The 21506-nt window shown below is 29.6% G+C and overlaps 1 protein-coding gene across 2 annotated transcripts; it reads right to left on the reverse strand.

Annotated features, from left to right (window-relative positions):
- Positions 1-4290: 4290 nt before the first annotated feature.
- LOC105141652 (Cell differentiation, Rcd1-like protein) lies at positions 4291-20818 on the reverse strand. 2 transcript variants are annotated; one of them, XM_011048932.1, is made up of 9 exons: positions 20758-20818; positions 8264-8335; positions 8030-8125; positions 7274-7316; positions 6293-6399; positions 5958-6053; positions 5392-5600; positions 5233-5302; positions 4291-4628 (listed from the first exon to the last, which is right to left on the reverse strand). In XM_011048932.1, exons 2-9 carry the CDS (start codon positions 8312-8314, stop codon positions 4548-4550), a joined length of 753 nt encoding a protein of 250 aa, XP_011047234.1. In that variant the 5' UTR covers positions 8315-8335; positions 20758-20818; the 3' UTR covers positions 4291-4547. The 2 variants fall into 2 exon arrangements, with proteins under 2 accessions (XP_011047234.1, XP_011047233.1); XM_011048931.1 differs by lacking the exon at positions 20758-20818 and adding an exon at positions 11077-11360.
- Positions 20819-21506: the final 688 nt, after the last annotated feature.

Consider the following 21506-nt stretch of genomic DNA (forward strand, 5'->3'; position numbering starts at 1 on the left):
ATAAGTATAAAAAAAATAACAAGCTATGCAAGAAAAAGCTATGCAAAAAAAAGATATAATACATTTTATTTATTATAAATTTCTTTATTATTTATTCTAAATCGTGTATTTATTTATTTATTTATTTTAAATTGTATTTTTATTTGTTAGTCTAAATTAAAAAAAAAAACACCTCCAATGATTTCTCTACTCAAAAATACAAGATCGATTTTTTATTATTGAAATGTGGGTAATCAAAAACTTTATTTTTTCTTTTTTGATAACTTTATAAATCAAAATTGCATTATTTAAGAAATATTATGAATAATGAAACAATTAATTTAATTACAACGTAAAACATGACACATGTTCATTTTAAAGCAAGGTAAAACCTAAAAGTCAGTATAACATAATTAAAGATGTATTTAAAAAAATTATTTTAGATACATCATTTATATTTAATTTATATTCATATATTTTTTTTATATAAAATTACATAACAAAGTAAAATATTTATTTCTTCCATTTACATCATTTAATTAAATAAAAATTACAAATACAAGACTTATTGCTCAACATAACATTGCACATAACATTACAAGGTAATACAATCAACTTAGAATATTTGTTACTACTTCTTTTAAATATTTATTCTCAACTAATACAATTAGCATATTTTAAGAACATATAAATATCATCTTTATGTCAAACCGAATATTTGTTTCACTACCTACTGATTTCTTCATTTTTTTATTTATTAGAATATTAATTCTATTAACTAGTAAACTAGTTTCTCCAATTATATATTAATAAGGAACTAGTTACATTAACCAAAAAATTATAATCTTTATTTGCCTATAATTCATGACATTAGTCCTATTAATTTAGATAATTAGTTTCTTTAATTTATAACTAGTTTCTTTAATTTTTCATTAATCAAGACACTAGTCTCATTTATCAAAGTAACTAGTTTCTCCACTAATTTAACTTCTATCAAATAACATTTAGATACATTTAAGAAAAATTATTATCACAATTTAAATAATATTTTAGTTTTAAAATGTCAAGTACCTATCTAATATTTGAAATGATCCTTTACTGTTAAATAGGTCTTGCAGCCTCTCTTTTATCAGCAAAAACAATATTATTTGCTATTCAATTATCAACTTATTTCAAAATTTAACTCCGTAAACAATCATTTTAATCCTAACTTAAAATGATTTGACATAATTCTACATCTTTTAAATTAATCATCATTAACTATTTTATCCATATTTCTTATAATTTCCATCATTTAAAACTTATATTAAGAGTAATTCTAAACAAATTTTAAAGTTAGCTACTTCTAACCAACTAACTTAACTTCTAACCAAATGATTATTAATATTGTAACCATACATGAAGTTATAAAATTCGGTTTCATGCATAGTTTGTTTATTCAAAAATCTAAAATACTAGGCTAACACATCAAAAAATACTCATTATTGCAATATCTAAAAAATATCTAACAAAATTTAATTTAACTTCTTCAATTATTAAATCATATCGGAAGTTCTATAACTTTAATTTAGTTTTATAACTCTAAATTAAGCAAGATTAGTTTTGTTGAAAAGATAACATCCCTGACTTCAACTTTGATGAGAAGTTTATTTCAATTTTTTTTCATCTTCACGCTCTTTGATGAGAAGTTTATTTCAATTTTTTTTCATCTTCAAGCTCTAAACTCAAATGAAAGTTGGGTGATAAAGCTGTCTAGTTTTTTAATTTTTTGCCTTTGACATGCAACAAAGTATTTTTATTTATTTTCTCACTATTCAAAAAGCAAGTATTCCTCCTTTATATATCTTATATCGTTATTAAACATAACACCACAATAATTAATTAGTTTTTTTTTCTCGTATCCTTTTTGAAATAACTATATTCAATCTTTAACATTCCTTCATTAATAACGTTTCAATATTACATAAAAATTCCATAATTCCTTACAAAATTGCAATGTTTATGATTCAAAGCAAAACCAATCTTTCCACCATAGACTAAACACAAAATCTGTTTTTATTTTCAATTGAACCTCTATATTTCAACACTTATAATAAGTACAAATAAACAATATTCTTGCATTGTTTTAATTTCTTTTAAAAAATTTCCCTTTTATGGCTGACACCACCACCTTCAATAATATTAGGATTTTTTTTCATTATTCTAAGTTTCTTTGTTCCATTCTCGTCCTAATTATATCAAACAAGATAAATTTCTCATTTCCCCTAAATTTTTCCATGAACCCTAATATAGAATTTGCAATTTAGACATCAATTCTTAATTGTATTGAATATAATTTGTGAAATAAAGTCTAAAGTCTCTTACTAGGTGATAAAGTGAGTTTTGATTCTCAACCAATTAAAATTTCTCGACACTTCTTATTTCTCCTTCTTGATCAACTCCTTTCTCTCTCCAAATGCCCAAATCACTTTCATTTATTCTCTCTATATTCTTGCTTTGATGTTGTTTCCTTACTACTTAACCTAAATCTTACTCAAACCTCTTTAATTTATAGTATTTCCACTAAATTTTGGTAAATAAAATTGAGAAATATTCTCCCCCGTATTCTGTTTTGCTGCCGGCTTAAGAGAGGAAAAAAATGGGATATATTTATAGTTTAATCTATTGACATTTATATATTAACCCCATTTTGCTTAGTTATTTCATTTAGTCCCTAATTTTTCTATTATCTAACAATTAGTGTTGTGTTCTCTTTTCATTTCTTGTTATTCAATTCCATATCCTTAATTTAATTTAACTCATTTTATCTCCAAGTTAGGATTTAAAATTTCAAAAAAAATTAACCGAAGGTTTACACCTTCTTTCTCATCTCTAAGAACTCAAGGGTTAAAATGTGATGGAAATAAAATTTGAAAACTGAAATGAAAAAACCAGGAACTATAGAAATCAAACATATAATAATGGAAACACATGAAATACTAAAAAGAACTTTTATTTATTTATTAAAAACATAATAAAAATCCATTATATTTTGCGAGGGACTATCATACTTAGATGAAGAGTACAAACCCCATGCATTTTAGTTTATAGTACTAATAAAAATGATAATAATTTATATTTATATTATTTTATGTCTTTACCAATCTAAATTAATAAATTTAATTATGGATAATTTAAAACATCAAGTTAAAAAAATAATAGTGTTACAAAAAAAAGAAGAAGAAAAAGAGAGGATTTGAACATTAAAAAAATACACACACTTGACACATAATATTGGGCTATTCTCAAATAAGTGTTAATATTGCTCAGATTTTTCTTAGAAGGCAAGACCAATAAGATGATATAATTCATGACATTGTTTATAAAATAACCATTTATTTGATAATAATTGCATATATATAATATAAACAAAGACTTATTTTTTATCCATCTCAAGAAAATACTTTCATTGTTTTACATATACTACATTTTTTTCTCACATTTTTTACAAAGTGTATGATACAAACACAATTATTTTATTTCATCCTATTTTGACACATCAAATAATTTAAGGCTTTAACCATGTAATTATATGGTAAAATTCATTTTAAAAAATTAATTTAAGCTAAGAACCAATCTAAAAATCTATTATTTACCACAAAGAGAGACCTAATCAAATAATGATTCAATAATATGAACGAAATTATATTTTTATAGTACATGGACCAAAAGGTATTGATACTCAAAACACAGGGAGGCCAAAACGCCCAAAAGCACCATTTTAAACGGTGCGTTTCGACCACCGCATATGCATTTCCTCATTCAAAGCATATTTGGGGTGAAACCGTTGGCATACAGTCCCCAACACCATACCTAACAATCAATGCCTCGACTTTGGCTAGCAATTTCTGGCTTTATCCTGTTACAGCTCTCCACCATGGTTTTTTGATTCTTGAGGAACAAAATTCGTAGGAAAAGCCTTTAAGAAAAGCTTTTGAAAACTTATGTTATAAAGATTTTAAAAAAGTGAAACAATTTTCTTTGAAATAATTCCGAAAGAATTGCTAATTTCTGCCAAAATAATTCCAAACTAATGCAGCAGAAAAAATCTATACGGGGTTATGAAAATATCCAAATAAAAACGGAATTGCATCTGGTAATATTCTTCTCAAGTTACAGCCAATTATCAAAAGAATTGACAATCGTATCCATTCTCTGATTCCAGATTCAGCATGGCAAAACAGTTACCAGATTCAGAAGAGCGAAAATGGCAAGTATAGGTAGCAGCAGGGAGAGCATATCAGGGCAAGATAAGCAGTGAGGATAGCTTGCTTGGAGCTGCATGCATTAAAAATGCATTGAAGATTCACCAGTTTAAAACTCTAAAGGAGCATCTCTTTCACACACAACAGAATACTAAAATATTCAACAAATTTACTTGTTTTGAATAACAGTTATTTCAACTATTACAGGCTACAATGTAAACCATCTGTGTGTAGTATGATATATCTCCAGTTTCCTCAGACAGCAAGGACTATATTCCATGCCTCACTCGATCTGTCCTTTGACTATAGGCCTAATCATCTTCTCTATCGTTTGTATTCTAGAGGTTCTGTTGCTGACATTGTGAAATAACTGTTGCAGGTGTGTACTGCAGATGGATCGCCCAGCTGGTGGTAATAGCACAAGAAATCATAGTAGTTAAGAGATGGAAGATTTAGTGAAAATGTTGTCCTGGCCTATATGGCAACAGATTGAAATGCCACCATATATTTATACACGTGCAAATCACCTCTGCACCAGAGTCATTTGTAGACTGCATATAGGATTCTGCTCAAACTAGTTATACCACCAAGTAAATGCTTTAGCTCTGCTGACGACATTCTTGCCTTTCCTGTTTTCTAATATCTCGGACTACATAGAAAAACTATCTAGACAGGGTGGGTTGAACTTCAGGGATGCTTTTAAAGCTTTGGAGCTACAGGCTGTAAGACATTTCAGGTGTAACAAAAAATTTTCTACCTATCTTACCAGACAGGTTTTTCCCTTGCAACCCAAAACACTACTTGTATAGAAGAAAATGGACTTGATTGCACTCTCTATGAATGTAAAAGATCAATGTTGAGGTGACAGATGCAATACATGCAACTATGTAAATTAAGGATCAACCTTGGGAAGCAGATGCAACATGTATTTGCAATGTACTGACGCTGACATACACGAAGTCTCCACGGAACAATCAATCATGAAAGTCAATCAAGTGTTTTAACTTACACGAATAATGTCAATGAAGGCAGCATCACTTAAAATCACAGGAAGGCAACATCTTAACCCATCGCATGACCTGCAATTTGGAGGAAATCTACTCATAAATTGATGCTGAACTAAAATCTACAGCCAAATATTTGAGATAGGAATAGATATTCAGCTAACCTTGGACTTTCTGAGAGCCTATGATAGCACAAAATTATGTGTTTCAGAAGCCTTATGAAGGGGATTTTAGCTAGCTGTCCCTCTTCAGCAAGCTTTAAGACCATGCTCCCTAAAACACGGACCAAGGCAAAAAATCTCTCCGCTACAGTACAGCAATACCTTAACCCTTCTTCATTTATTAAAATTTTGTAAACAATATAAGTCGCAACCTGTTTGGTCATACACGTTACAAATTGCGTAAGTCCTCATTGTAACCAGTTTTATCCTAAACTTTAAAGAAGAGTTCAAGTTGCAGGAAAAGAAATGAGCCTGAAGAGCATCATGCTAGAAATTGATTTCTCAGCTTTTCCAGTAACATCATATATAGCTGGAACCTTTGCCTTTCCATTAAAAATTTTCATTGTTATCCCCTTTCTCAAAAATATTTTCTCAAATATGTCAGTTGTGTTGGTATCAGAACACAGCACATGATAACAGCTCAGAAGCCATAACTATGCAATAGAATGGTGGAATGCGGTTGACACAACTAATTTGAAGTATGAAATGTTCGAAGTCAAGGCACTCACTGTTTTTGACAATACATCTCCCACCTCCATGGAGCGTATGCAACAAGGAAATACTTCAGATTCTAGAAGGAAGTTAATGACATTTGGGTCATCAACCTGCAGAAACAAAAAGATTCAAAATTTAATTTCACTTGTTTTAGGAAAAATCTAATTTATTTAAGGTATGAGATAATTAGTTTCTTTTTCCACATAATACAATCACAACCAAAAAGCTTCAATGGGTTGTGTTTTGGTTGCATTTTCAGTTTATTTAAATGACTTTTCCGTATCATGCCAACAATGTATGCTAAAGACCATAGTCAGGCAAATATCAAGCTCAATCTCCAGAAGGGCACCTTGGCTAGAGCACCAATAACACTCAAGCTGGCAAGCCTTATAAATTGATGAGGCCTTTCCTTCTTTGTGTTGTTTAGAAGGGGGTAAAGATACAGAGGTAGTTTAGCTGCGAAACAATGAAATTCAATTAGCAGTGTCTACTTATCTAAAATATCAACTAACAGAAGCATTCAATTTCAATCAGTAACACTCAACGTTAGTGAAATCAATCTTATTTGGAACATGCAGGATTGGAAAAACCATAACAATCTATCTATTTCATGGAGCAGGATATCTATGAATTTTAACAGCTCTTGTTCTGCGTATGTTTTAGAATATACCCTTTACAAATAAGTTGCAAGACCAGAAACTAGTTTCTAATTACTTTGTGTGGGCTGGCAAGTGGCATGTGGGAAGTCAGAGTGATCAAAGCCTTGAGCTTGATCACCTCGAAAAATGTCATTAGGTTCCATGAACCAGTAATGGATAGACAAAAACTCACCCTGATATAAACACGACTATACATAAATCAATTGTAGAAATCTGTTTCAACTTTAAAAGAGAATGATGATTTAAAGTTGTCGGCCTAAATTTCAAAGAAAAATGCTTGATATGTAAATCTTAGCTGGAACTCGCTGTGCTAATAAATCTTGAAGAAAAAGGACGTTGATTAGTATCTAATAGAAATGGACACACTCAATAACTTCCCTGATATCTTATAACACATATTACGCAGACATGATCCTGTGTGTTTGGAGTGGAGCACAAAACCCAAGTAAGACTAATTCAAGAATAATAAAAAGGTAAATTTCTGCTATAATGTTCTCTCAAAATGTTGTTAACCATTAACAGATTATTGATATATAAGATGCTATGTTGGTTCATAAATTTGTTAATATATACAGATCTAACTGATTTGAGAGACAGAGAGAGAGATTCAGGGAGCTTCTACTAGATCTAAGCGGTAATTTTCTACACAAATTTTTTTTTGATAAGATTACCCTCAATGAACGGCATTTTTGTACTGGGATTTGCAGCTACACACTGTACAACAATACCACATGTCAGTGAAAACATAAAAGTGAGCTCTAATGCCACAAAACTTGAAACAATGCATCTTGGATACAGAATAAATGGAACTACTTTATAATTGGCAGTTTCTACCTAGAAGTATACAGAAACTAGAGTATCTAACAGAAGCTTATAAGCAAGCCTTCACTATCCATGCTGCTCGAACTGTGAAAACATGGCCTCCTCTTGGACATTGTAATCCTTTCTCAATCTATTCTCTTAAACATTAATGGAGAAGAAAAGAACAGTTGCTTGGGTGGATTCTCTAATTCGTTTTTTGCCTATTCCTTTCCTTTCGAAACTAGTAACTAATCTGTTTATTTCCCACAAATTTGTCTCAACTTTCTTACCCGCAGCAACTCCATGGCTTCATGTTTAACACCGATCTGTTTATTGTCAATTGTCTCAAAACTTTTAATTATTATGCTCGTTTGCAATGAGACCTCTTTATCTATTCAGAATACCATGTTTAAGTTCTTCTCACAAGGACAGCAAATAAAAAAGAAAAGAAAAAACTGATAAATGACATCAAAGCCATCCTAACTGAGAAGAGGATGCATGACACATCCACAGAATCTTAATGTAAATTCTTCTTTAACAATACATATCAAAGAACACCAACCACCCCCGCACCCCACAAAAAAAAAAAACGAAGAAGAAAACAAGAAAATTAAGGTATAACTGACCTGAAAAAGAACAAGGGCATCAGAAACCCGATTTGAAACTCTATCAGTAAGCGTTGGAATTGGGGAATGCAGTGAATGGTATACTGAAATTATTTCCTGAAATGATGGTAGTGGTAGTTAAAAAGTTTAAACAAACTATTTGATGGAAGTCACAATATATTTTATTTATGTTGATTCAAACAACATACAAGCACTGGAAAAAAAAAACAAAAAACAAAGCCAAACTCTCAATACCTGTAGAAGTATAGAGATCGTACCAACAGAGTGCCATAACAAAGGCGCCATCTCTTCACAAATATCCCTATTCTGAAACATAAAGGGGCTAAAGTGAAAATATGAAATAATGACAAGTCCAAATGTGCATTTGGTTATTGAATGAGACAAGTCATTGTAATTAATTTGGAAGATCTATATCTATGAAATTATAACAGCGATAAACAAAAATTAAGCTCACGTCTACTTAATTTACTTTAAAATGGTGCCACTTGTTACACGTCAGGAAATTAAATTTAACTATCAACAAACACTACATTTAACAATTAGCGAAAACTTTTCATGCCTCTTCAACCAGTTCCTTATAGGGATGAAACTAAGTCATTGCTAGAAAAGGTCACGTTCCAAGAAAAGGATTATATCGGTAGTTTATCGGTTGGTTATCCTTTAATAATATCAACAGTAACTATTATGACCTCTGCAACAAGATATTGTCCTTAAAACCCAGAAGTCACATTTATGTGCAAAATCTCATGGCCACAATCACAAGGAAGCAAAAGAATTTATAAAGAATGCAGGTTCTATTCACGTCTAGAAATACAGATTCATAAGATAATATTGAAAAGACATTAAGGAAACAAGGTAGTGACTTGCCCAATTAGCTCGAAACATAAAAGCATTGATCACAATTATAGAAAGGCAGAAGGTTGAAATAATGACTATGACATACTGCAATAATGGAATGAGTATCACTATATATTAATACACATTGTTAAATGTTAAGGGGATGTTGATTAAAATTCTAAAACACTACAAGAAAACATAAGATTTGCAACTGCACAAATCAGTCGCAAATTTGCAACCAAACCAGCACTTTGCAACCAAAATTTATTATTTATTTTATTTCCATTTGCAACTGCACATGTGGATGCAATTTGAGGCAATTGAAACATGGTTGCAAAATTAGCAAATCTAAATACTCCAAATACATTTAAAAATAAGTAAAATAAACTTGTGATGCAATATTATTCATCTTCATTAAAAGATAAAGATAGGAATTATTTAGTACTTATAGCTTAGAGAAAAGCAAGCCCTCAATGCAGTTAGTTTGTCCTCATTGTACGATTTAGCCAAATGAAACGAGAAGGCGTTTTTGCGTTATGTGCCTAAAAGCACTTTTAATTGAACAAGTGATGCTTTAGAAATAGTTTGAGATTCTTTATGGTCTTAGGCATTTTATTTTTTATTTTCTTATTAAGTTGAATTTTTAAAATTTGTTTGAATTTTGTTGGTTCTCTTTTGTTTTCCTCTTTCGTTCAGGTCATGAAACTTGAATGTCTGTAACCATTGTCTATAACAGGCTAACTCTTATGTATGATTAGAACTTCTACATTTTACTAGTAGTTTTGAATTCATTAATATTTAATTAAAATACCACCTTATTAATTCGACGATCTCCTTATCATATTCATTTCGATCCAATCTGTCATTGAGACCACATTTTAAAAATACAATTAATCCAAGATCCATTCAACATAAATGCTCCTTGACTAATGCAGGCTATAAACAACAACACTCATTTCCTTCTATTTTTATCGTAGAAAAACAAAGTGTTCAAAAATACTAATAAAATCATCCAGGAAAAGGTTTGTCACGATGTGGATTTGTTTATAGTGATAACGGTGCCCATTCTCCTTGGAACTTGACACTAAGCAACATTAATAGCACCGTCAATTAATTCTATTGTCAACATTCAAGCACCTAATTCGAAAGGGGATATTCCTATTCTTTCATAAGCTTATATATAGCAGGGCTAAACCTAAATATTTCAAAAAAGAAATGGACTACCTCTATCCATGCTTGTCCAATATGTATAATGATTAGAATCACTTTATTAACACCAACATCAGGAACAATTCCATGCATGAGCTTTCAATGCACATACTAAAACAATCTTTAGAATAACCACCAAGAACAAAATAATTTCTTCATCTGTTTGATGAAGCTCGCCATAAAATATCTTCAGAGCGCAACCGAGGATCCAAATTAGGTTCAGCGTCGAATCACTTAAAAAGCATAAAACTATGACTTAATGGAAACCTATTACCTTTAAAAGCATCTAGACAAACAGAAACTATATATATTAACCATAAAATTGACCCCCTATCATGTTGCTGACTGTTGGAACTTCGGTTTCTTGAGAAGCAAATCCGAAACAGAAAAATCTCAGTGAGCGTATCTAACATAAAAAGTAACTTTATCAAATAATGACAAAACAAAAAAAAAAGAATCACGCATAAAAATATCTGTGAGGCTCTAAATCAAAGGGGAAAATTAGGGGAAGATAACTACTCTAATTCACTGGTGTGTTTAAGAAGATTGCATGTATGTAATTTCAAAAGAATTCTTGATAAATGCCCTTCCAATTATATGCATTTATTATTATCACAAATTCAGAAATAAGATTTATGTATGGAGTAAAGGTATATGCAATTAGATTCAGACGAATAATTTTTATTTTTTTTAAAAAAAGAAACAACAACAAACAAGTATCGAGCATCGAAAGAATTAAGTGGTTTTCTCAAGAACATCTCCATCACATCCGCCTTCCAACACCTATTCTACTCTTTAATCAAGACATTAAGGCCACCATGCAACGCTGATAATGATTTAGAACAGTTCAAAAAAAATAAAACCCTCCAAAATTCAAAGGTGATCACAATTCAATTAAAACATATATAGATAATCCTTGACAATCAAAGAAAACCCTAAATATAAGATTATACGAACAAAACAAGGACCAACAAAAATTCTTTTCCTTCTCTCTCTAATACCTTTGAAAGGAGATGAAGGGCACGTTCACGGGTTGCGTCATTATTAAGGGCTTCAATCAACTGAACCACTGAAGCCGTTTCTCGGGCTCTATAAGCGGCCTCGGACGGGTTCCTGCTTCCGAACTGCAATTCCGGCCACCTATACATTGTTGGTCTGTATATTTATCTACAGCTGGCAGGCTAACTGACAGTACTGGTCAGCCCCGAAAACAAGAAAAGCGAGACGTACGTAAAGAAAGAGAGTAAGACAACCTTGCCTCTCTCTCTAAATCTCGAATAATATCGTTTTACTATCTATCTATCTATCTATATCTTCTACAAGTAGCAGGCGGATGGGAAGCGAAGCAAGAGCATTCTTTTTTTTTTTGTTTTTTTTTTATTAACGTGGGTGTCCGGGCCAGTTTACGCGCACCACGACTAATCTCATGGTCCACTAGACATCCTGCAAGCCTCAGTGAACAGGTTAGGCACCACGGGGGTGACAGGCATACCACACAGCAAGGAACCAGCAGAATCAGGACACCACTCGCCAGTTCCATTTCCACTGAGACTCAAATCAAAGTTCAAAAAAAGACGAGCAGCGCCTTACGCCACTAAGCTACAAGCTGCTTGGTGAAGCAAAAGCACTCTTTATATGCAGTGATGAGGGGAGTGCTTTCTCTTTTAAGCTGGGGGTTATAAAGGGGTTTTCACTTGTTTTTGTTGCCTTTTCGAGGATATGATCACAAGAGATTGACTGGAATCTTCACGCTACTATCGCGGTGGGCCAAAGGAAATATCCAACCCAAAAATTTAATTTATTAAATGAAATTTTAAAATTATTTTATTATAGTTATAAAATAATTATTTTATTAAAATATAGTTTTCAATTAGACTCCTTAATTAATCACAGTCATTTTGATTAAATGTTGTGTACAATAAAGCATGTATTGGTAATATTGAATAGTTAATAAATAGTTTGCACATAAATTTTATTCCGAATCTATACCTTGCAAGAGGGAAAAATCTTAAAAAGACATATCTATCTTAACTATTTTAATACTTGAGTAAGTTTTTTTTATGGTAAATTAATGGATTGGTAATTAATTAAATATATTTACACATGTAATACAATTTGTTGGGTTTTCACCATATTAAAAAGCCTAGTATACTTTGGAAAAATATTCTTAATATAGACTCAAGTTAGTATGTATTTTGACTTTGTTAATGTAATAATGATTTTACTTTTCTCATAAAAATTTATTAAATTGATTATTAAAGATATTAAGATTTTTTTACAAAAATTTATTAATCATTATTAAATTAATAGGAATACATAAATCTTTCCAAAAAATAATTGGCATGCATAGCACCTTCTAATAGTCAAATTAACATCATCGACATGGCAATACGATGACAATAAATTTTTTTCTTCTCCTTTCACTTTTCTCTCTTCTCTCTTTAAAAATCACACTAGCCATATATTACATTTAGACATCGCGGCAACTGATTAAAGATTATTTTAATTGAAAAAAAAACAGATATCTAACATCTTGTTCTTTTAGGGGAAAATGTCTTGTTCAAAGAGTCGTCAGCTAGTATTATGGTCGTTAGGAACCCTTACTGGTCAACAAAGATTCTATGATACGAGACTGGTTACACAAAAAAAAAAGATGCTATCATCTCTTAAGCGTCCTACCTAAAGTAAGTTGCATTGCTGGTTTTGTTTAAAATTTCTAAGAATTTGTTCTTTTTTTTTCTTTTTTATTATTTCTTTCATGTTCCTGACTTTGATGTCAGTGAACAATTCTTATGAATATTTCTAACTCTGATGTTGGTAAATATTGCACAAAACCAAAAATACGATATTCTTGACTTTGACGTCAGTGAATATTTTCATAAAAATGAATTTGAAGAAGAAACTTTTTTTTTTTTTATCCTTTATTATTATTTTTCCTTTTTAGATGAAAGTAAAAAAAAACATTACACAATATATTTGCGTTTAATAGTAATAGTCAACAGACTGAGCACATTTACAAGAAATATAAACACAAGAAAAAAAATAAAACAAATGTGAGAGACCTATAAATAAATCAATGAAGATTCCCAAATGTTTTTGAATTTTTTAATATCTAAAAAGGACTTGTTTGACCAAATATCTAACCAAAATGGATATAAAAATTATGGTCAAGGCATAAAGGTGTGTTTTGCCAAACACACCCTTAACAAACACAATGTGGATTGGCTAGGCCTAAAGCCTAAACCTGACCAACTCTTTTCTTTTTTCTTTTTGGATTGGATCTAGCCTAGCTATGCGTAAAAGGTTCACGCATGCATGCAATAATGATTAGTTAATTATTTTAATAAGGAAGGAAGAAAACTTATCTAGGCGTGTAGTTGTTGGAGGAGAAGTCGAGGAAGACTAGGCTAAATAATAGAGGAGTTGAGAGGGCGGTGGTTAGTATATGGTTCACCGCTCTTTTTTTTTTTTATGTTTCTCTTCTTTAGAGTTTCTAGTAATGACCTTCTATTGGAGTCTTTTTTTTCAGGATTTCTCTCTAATTATCCTTCCTCTCTTTTCTTTTTTCTTTCGTACACTAAGATTAGTATTTATAGTGAAAAAGTCTTATTGCTTGTAAAAAGTAAAGTCTCAATCAAACTCATTATCTTTTTTAAAGTTCGAATTCGAAAGGATCATCTTGAGGATTATCTTGAAGGTAATAATCATCTTGAGGATAGTGATAGAATAACAAAGGCACATTATAATATCTAGTTTTTACGCAAATTGACAAATCACACTTTTCATCGAAATAAATCTATGATCTTTTAATTTTATATTTTAAACTCTATAAAATTAAATTAAAACCCAATGGGCTATAATTGAGTTACAACACCATATATAATTTTAAATTTATCCTCTAATTTATTTAGTTGTCAAATACAATTCATGTTTTCTTCTTCTTCTTTTTATGCTCTTATCCTTTATGTAAAATCTTGATTTCTTTTCATTTTCATCTTTCAAATCCAACTTGTGATATTTTATTTTTAAAAAATTTAGTCATCATTTTTTTATTGTTTTTTAGTTATTTTGTTAAATTGATTTTTTTTTTCCAATTACATAATTTAATTAAAAAAACGTATTTTTATTTTTAAATTTAATCTTGATCCTCATTCTTTTAATTTTTTGTAAATTTAATTTTTCCTTTTAATTTCACTATTTAATAAAAAATAAATTTTTATTTTTATTTTTATTTTGATCACCATTCTTTTAATTGCTATTTTTTGTTTAAGATCATTTTGTATAATTTTTTTTTTTAATTTTAGCTTTCAACATTTGATTGTGTTGAGAATTGGGTTTTGTAGTTTTTATCATATATGGTACTTCTGTTTTAATGATCAAATTTAAAAATTTAAAAAATTAACACGGACTGACATTGTTTTTTTTTATTATATAATTTCTTTGCAACTTTTATCTCTCGACATTGATTTTTTTTTTTTAAAAAAAGCTTTGTGATTTGTTTTCTATTGGTATTCCAACCTGATAACATGAGCGCGGGTTTAATGGTTAAATGTTTATTATGCTAACTTGGATTGAATTGGACTAATTTTTTGTTTTTGTTTTTTTGTAAACTAAATTTTATATTTTTATATTTAATTGGTTGAGAATTGAGTTATATTGTTTAACTTATTTTGAAATAGTATTTATTTTTAGGTTATCATAATCATTTTTTTTTGTTAATTTGATTTATTTGTTATTATAATCTATTTTTTTTATTATCTAATTAAAATAAAATCAATTTATCTAATTAAGTCCAATATATTATTCAAATCATGAATTTGTTGACATATTTTAAAATGGTTGAACATCATTTTTATCGAAAAGAAAACTCAAAACCCTCAATGTCGCACGGGTCCACAGCTGAAATTAAATTTTCATAATTTTTAGACATGTTATTTTGAATGCTTTAAGAAATGATTATAAAAAATTAAAAAATTCACAAACTTAAAAAGACAAATAACATTTTGATTAAACCACCACCACGATGCTTAAATTAACACAGTATCTTTATTACTTTAACATTTTGGTCTTGGTCTTGAGTTGCTTGGTTCTTGCCGTTGTTTTATTAGTATTATTTTTAATATAAGTTTTAATTTGTAATTCTTTTGTAAACTTCAATGCATAGTTTTTAAACTTTACTTACAATAACTCTGAGATCAAAAGAAAGATAGGTTTATTAGGGTTATTTTGGGTCAACTGAATTTTTTATGTTATAAAAAATGTAATATCATTTTAAAAAATTATAATAAAATTTTTTAATGAGTTTTAACTAAATTTACTTGAGTTTATAATCAAATGAATTTTTATTTTTATTTTTATTAAAACTTGATTAATCTAGACTTGAATGACTCAAATTATAAATCAACCCATAATTAAGTTTATATTTTTGGGATTGCATTTTGAAAGTATTTTAAAAAAGTTTAAAATTTTATTTATTTATTTTAAATTAATATTTTTTATATTTTCAAATCATTTTTATGTATTAATGTCAAAAATATTTTTTTAAAAAAATATTATTTTTAAATAAAAAATATTATTAAAAATAATCACTATTATATTTTAAACTACATTTAATTTGGTTTAAAACAGTGATGTAATGAGGTTTTTTTTTTGAAATTTTTAGCAACCATGCTATTAATTAATATTAGGAAACATTTCTATCAGATTCTGAAGATTTTGGGCCTGGTAAATCTTTTGAGCTTTCAAAATGTAGAGAGACAGCAAAGAAATTGGAATATCCAAGCTACGGGTACACGTGTTGCTCATGCAAGTCAGTTTTTAAAGATCCATCCAAAAACAGAGGAGACAACTTATATGAAGATTTTTCATTTCCATCTCTAACTCATGTGACCTCTGCTTGCACGTGCGCACGTGCAAAATCCTAGATACAAGAAGTCAACTCTGGGGGTTTCGTCAATTCATGTATGAAAGGCTGTACGGTATGAAGATTTACCGTACAGCCTCTTTCTCTTATGTTTGTCAGCTCAAGGATAAAGCGGCTTCGCAGAAGAAGGTCCCCTTACTCTTTCAATATTTTTATTAAGACCCTGAACTTTATATTTTACTAGTCAATTTGATGTTGATGAATGATCCAAAACTATCTTGAACTATTAGTCCACAATGACTTAATCTCTAACATTTGAAATTTTTTATTTTGTTTCTTAAATTGATTTTTGATATAGAAAAAAACACATCTATCTAAGTTACACGTGATATTCCAAACCCATAAATTTATTACAAATATAGATAATCATTATATATAAATTAGCAAATAAGACATATGAAACTAGCAAATATTTGGATATATTTTGATTTACAATATCAACTAATTCATCTAAAAAAAACAAATTATATTAACAAAATAAGATATTAGAAATGTGTCAAAATAAAATTTAGGTCGATGAATTTAAATATAATTTAAAATAGTAATGGATATATATAGAAGTGAAGGTGTCAAAATAAAATTTATGTTCATAAATTTAAATATAATTTAAAATAGTAATGGATATATAATATAATTGTTTTTTTTGTTTTCTTTTGAAAATGTAGATATGTTCTGAGTAAGCCTTAAATTTAAGGGTATATTTAAAAAAATTAGAAAGATTAGAACTAATATGAAACTTGTGAAAGAGCCATAGCCCGACTAGGCATAACATGGTTCTTCCTTTACAGGCAAGAACTGACATAGTTAGATTCTAATTATTAGGTGAATGGTCAAACTTTCACAGCTAAATCAAAATCGATTATGTATTTGATTATATAAATATGTTGAGAATCATAGTAAAACATTGCAAATACATTTATACAAGGTTTTTAGAGCACCCAACAAAATTTGAGAGCATTCCAACTTGGTTTATTATTCTTACAATTTTATGAATATTAATATTTAATAAATAAATAAAAATTCTTAAATCTGGAAAATTTTTAAATTATTTTCAAATAGATAAAAATTTATTAATATTGGTGAAAATCTTTAGCTAAAAATATAAAATTCTTTAAGAAGATTTGATGAAAGATAAAGTTCTGACATGTTGACTAAGTTAAATTAATGATAAAATAAAAAATAATAACTAGGTATTTATTTTTGTGGTGAAATCATGCTTTAAAAAAAAATTTATTTTGAAATAATATTTTAATATTTTTGATTATTTTGATATGCTGATATAAAAAAATTTAAAAAATAATAAAATATTATTTTAATATATTTCCAAATAAAAAATATTTTTAAAAACAATTACTATCACAATATCAAAACACTACTAACATTTGTAAGTTAATTGCAATTCCTACCATGTATCAAGATAATTTCACTTTAAACTATAAATATTTTTATTCAATACATGTTGTAGCCGAACTTGTAAATAATGAAGATTCTATGTATTTAGGATGTTGATAAACTAATAAATATTTTTATAAACTAATGAAACAAGTTTAAATTTATATTTTTTATAGATTAGTGGTAGAAGTTAAAATTTATAAAAAGTTCTAGAATAGTTATGCTCTTTAAAAATGTAAAAACAAAAAATAATTTAACTTTTGATAGGTAATTTTAGGAGTTATTTTCTTTCATAATTATATTTTGATCCTAATTGGTTGTATTTGGGTTGATTTTATTATTTTTTTATTCTATGCTTTAATTCTAATTTTTTGTTTCTAGTTGTTTCCTATTAGAGCTAGGATTTGAAGGTCTTTGTAAGGGTATTGAACACCTTTTAAGAAGGTAATCATGCGTATATATTTTTTCCAGAGAATACAATTGTTAATTCAAGCTTCATATCTGCAATGCTTTTTGCTAATTAAATATTTTGTATTTTTTTTTTTAAAAATTGATGTTATTATTATTCTAGCTAGTTTTCGCTAGCATCAGTATAGAAAAAACATGACAAGAAATTCAATATTGTGTCAAATTATCATCAAAAGCTTGCAATCGTTCTATATCAACTTAATAAATTCCATATTTCATTCGCGCATAAAAAAACCCAATAAATCTATGCAACATGTAGATCAACAAGTAGTTAATTAATAGATGTATACCTGAAGGCATGAGGCTTGACCCGTTGATGGACGCTTGACCAAGAGCAGAAAACATAAAAGCCAAAATAGCTGATTTGCATGTTGTGGACAGAGGAGTACCATGCTTTCCTTTTGCAAGCAGCCCTTTCAGAAATGGCCAGAAGCATAGGACCTCCATTATGGTACACAATATCTCTCCCAGCCCTGAGCCATCGTTCACTGATAGTTGCATGCCTCGGAAACCCATGATCAATGCCGTGAGTTGCAGCGGCAGAACGGCTGTTCCAGGCACAAAAATTAGTGAAGCATCGTAGGTGAACCTGCCTTCATCGCCATCATTATTTGAAGATTGGTCTTTCAGTGTAGCTTCAAAAACTGTATCTGATATTCTTAAAACCTTCAAGATTACACTGATAACTCCAAATAGCCATGCATTCATTGTATTTATTCTTGGCATCCCTTGGTTATTCCACCATGCACGGATTGACAATCCAGTTTCAAGGTACTCTATTAGAGCGCAGATGACGTAACACAGGAAAAGAGCCACATAAATATATATGGCTGGCTCATGGACCTGCATTCATATCCATTTTCAAGTTTGGAAAATGAGCAAAGAATGAACATATCCAAAGACGGAGGTATGAATTTTTTCTGTCCTAGATTACAATACAAATACACATAAAATGCACACCTAATCCTATCATTAACCTTCTTCTAATTTTTAAAATTTTCAGTGATGAATGTGAAATGACAAAGCAATTTATTTTTAAAAATAAAATATGAAAAAAAAATTATATATTTTGATGGAGAATACTCTAGTTAAGAAAATTAATCAAATCATGTGTATTGAAATCGACGATATTGTCTTCCTGATTTAATCTTTTAATACTCTGCTAACTTAAATTGTTATGATCCATTTTGATATAAACTTTTCTAATTTCATGTTACTGATTAATAGGATGTTGTCATATTAAAATTCATAATTCAAGATCTCGTTCAAGAATATTAATATCAATTTTAACTTTTTAAGATTTAAAAGGAAATTGTTCACTAATAATTTTTTCATGTATTTTTTTTTATGAGTATGAATTTAAACTTCATAGCCCTCGTGTCATATTTTTTTTATGTGTTTATCTTTTGTTGTGTGCCTGTAACATTGGTTCTAGATGTTGTGTATAAGCTTAGCTTATTCCGGCTCAACTCAAAGTAATATTAGCTTGGCTTGAAGTGATTTTCAGAATGATTTATTAAAAAAAATATAAAAAAAATATTATCATTAAACAATCTGGTCACTTTTTCCTACTCTACATAAATTTAACAACACACTTAATAAAATATTTATCAAATCATGATCTATAAATTGATACCCATTAAAGTATTAAAAAAACTAATATATTTAAATTATTAAATTTCTAAGATATAATCTAGTACATTAAATATAAAATTTAAAATTTAAAATAAAAAGTCAGGACTTATAAATTTTTACCTAATAATTTTGTATTTTTATAGCTATCTATGTGCTATTAAGAAAAAAAGCTAAAATATTTCATGCCAATTAATTATTTATGTTTAGGTTTTATGATAACCAATTAATTATTTGTGTTAGGTTTTCCGTGGAAGATAAAAGAAAACAACTAATTAATTATTTGTGCTAGGTTTTTGTAAAATACAAAGGATAAATAGGTTATAGAATTTTTTATAATTAATTTATTGACCTGGATTACAGCCCCATGGTCCTGTAAAAAGCTCCGCCACTGAATATATCTATTTATCTATCTATATACACGTACATAAAAACTTAAAAGAGTAATGATTTTCTTAGTTTGAGAATTCGGTAGAATTTGACTTGATAGATTGTACTTGAATAAATAAAATATTTAGTTTTATGTACAAGTGAGATAAAATTATTGTAATCTTTTATTTTTTAATGCATTTCATTGGATTTTTCTCTCATATCCGTTTTCGTCTATGCCTTCTCTCTTAATTGCTTCTCTTTTTTTTTTAAGAAATGATGCGGTTTTCATGGATTGGATTGAATCTAGACTGGTAGGGCGCGGGGGCATCTCTAAATTCGACGCCGTCGTTGCTAGCCTCAATTTTGGACATGACACCACGGTCGCTAGCTACTTCCCATGATGCTAAGAGCACCTACATTGTTTCTCTCTAATTAAGCTCTTTAGCTATAATAAATAGCAAATACATGTTTTGCCCGCAGCATTGATGCTATCCGAAGAGCTCTCTACTTTGGCTTTGTCTACAGCACTCACTATAAATGTATAGCGAGTATTGTAGCACTCTCTAGCTGTGGAGCTGCAGAGGGGGAAGGAGGAAGTGATTCGCCGGTTTTGGCAACTCTCGCCTAGAATATTTCTAGGCTTCTGATGTAACATAATCCCTCGAACCACAAATTTCAAAGCACGTCCAGCAGTTGAACAGACCAAGAACCCTAAAAATGAAACATAGGCTCACTATTACTAGCCATAAGGCCCATAACAATCCCTAAAACCACAGGCAAAGGTGCACAATAAACCTCAGCAGATTCTTTCTTGCATGTTATCAAGAAGGCAAAAATAGCAGTAAAAAATGGTCTGGTTGCCCCAATAACTTGATTAAAAGACATAGACGAGTACCTTAATGAAGTATATATGTCAAGAACTTGGTCATTGGTGGTGGCCCTAGTGGGTGACACGGTGGTGCTATCCGTTATTCATAGGTTGCTGCTGATTCTCCTTGTTGCCCATGTTTGTGCCTCCACCATTGTCCTAGGCTTCAAGTGCAAAATGAATTTTCACAAAAACTTCAATGACCCGGCTTGGTTGTTGGTACTGTATGTTAGGACATTTTGGCATTCAAACACACATTAATTTACGTGGTTTGACAACTTGCCTACTCTATGGAGCTACTGGTTTGTATTAATCAAGCTCAAAAGCAATACAAACAACAAAATAAGGAGGAGGAGAAAAACTTCTCTACTCAACTCAACTCTCACTCTAAGCTCTCTTTGTGTTTCTCTCTATTTCGTGGTGATCAGCTATCAATGACACTCTTTATTTATAGCTGATGTGGGAGACAATCTTCTTCCTTTGGTTAACAATGGTGGGCAACATTTTCTTTGGTTAGGCACCTACCATTTGACTCTTACCATGTCAAGCATGGCTGCCCACCAACCATGGCCACCAACCATATTGTGTCCACACATAACAATCTCCCACTTGGACACAAATGGCATTAGGTTTGTCTTTTAATCTTTAAGATCAACTAAAGCTTTACACAACTTCAGTTTATCAAGAGTAACTCCTTTGGTTAACATGTCAGCTGGATTCTTGCTTCCACAGATCTTTTCAAGTAATAGTTGTTCAACGTCGAGCAATTGTCGGAT

The sequence above is a fragment of the Populus euphratica genome, unplaced genomic scaffold (assembly GCF_000495115.2).
Source record: "Populus euphratica unplaced genomic scaffold, PopEup_1.0 scaffold128.1, whole genome shotgun sequence".
NCBI lineage: Eukaryota > Viridiplantae > Streptophyta > Magnoliopsida > Malpighiales > Salicaceae > Populus > Populus euphratica.

Bases quoted from the DNA above. Each gene is read 5' to 3' on its own strand.
- LOC105141652 (XM_011048931.1), bottom strand. From the start codon at position 11,223: ATGTATAGGTGGCCGGAATTGCAGTTCGGAAGCAGGAACCCGTCCGAG. The intron at 8,126-8,263 runs GTATTGAGAGTT...CCATCATTTCAG, and splicing joins CGATCTCTATACTTCTACAG to GAAATAATTTCAGTATACCA. The intron at 6,054-6,292 runs GTGCCCTTCTGG...TTGTTTCTGCAG, and splicing joins TTATTGGTGCTCTAGCCAAG to GTTGATGACCCAAATGTCAT.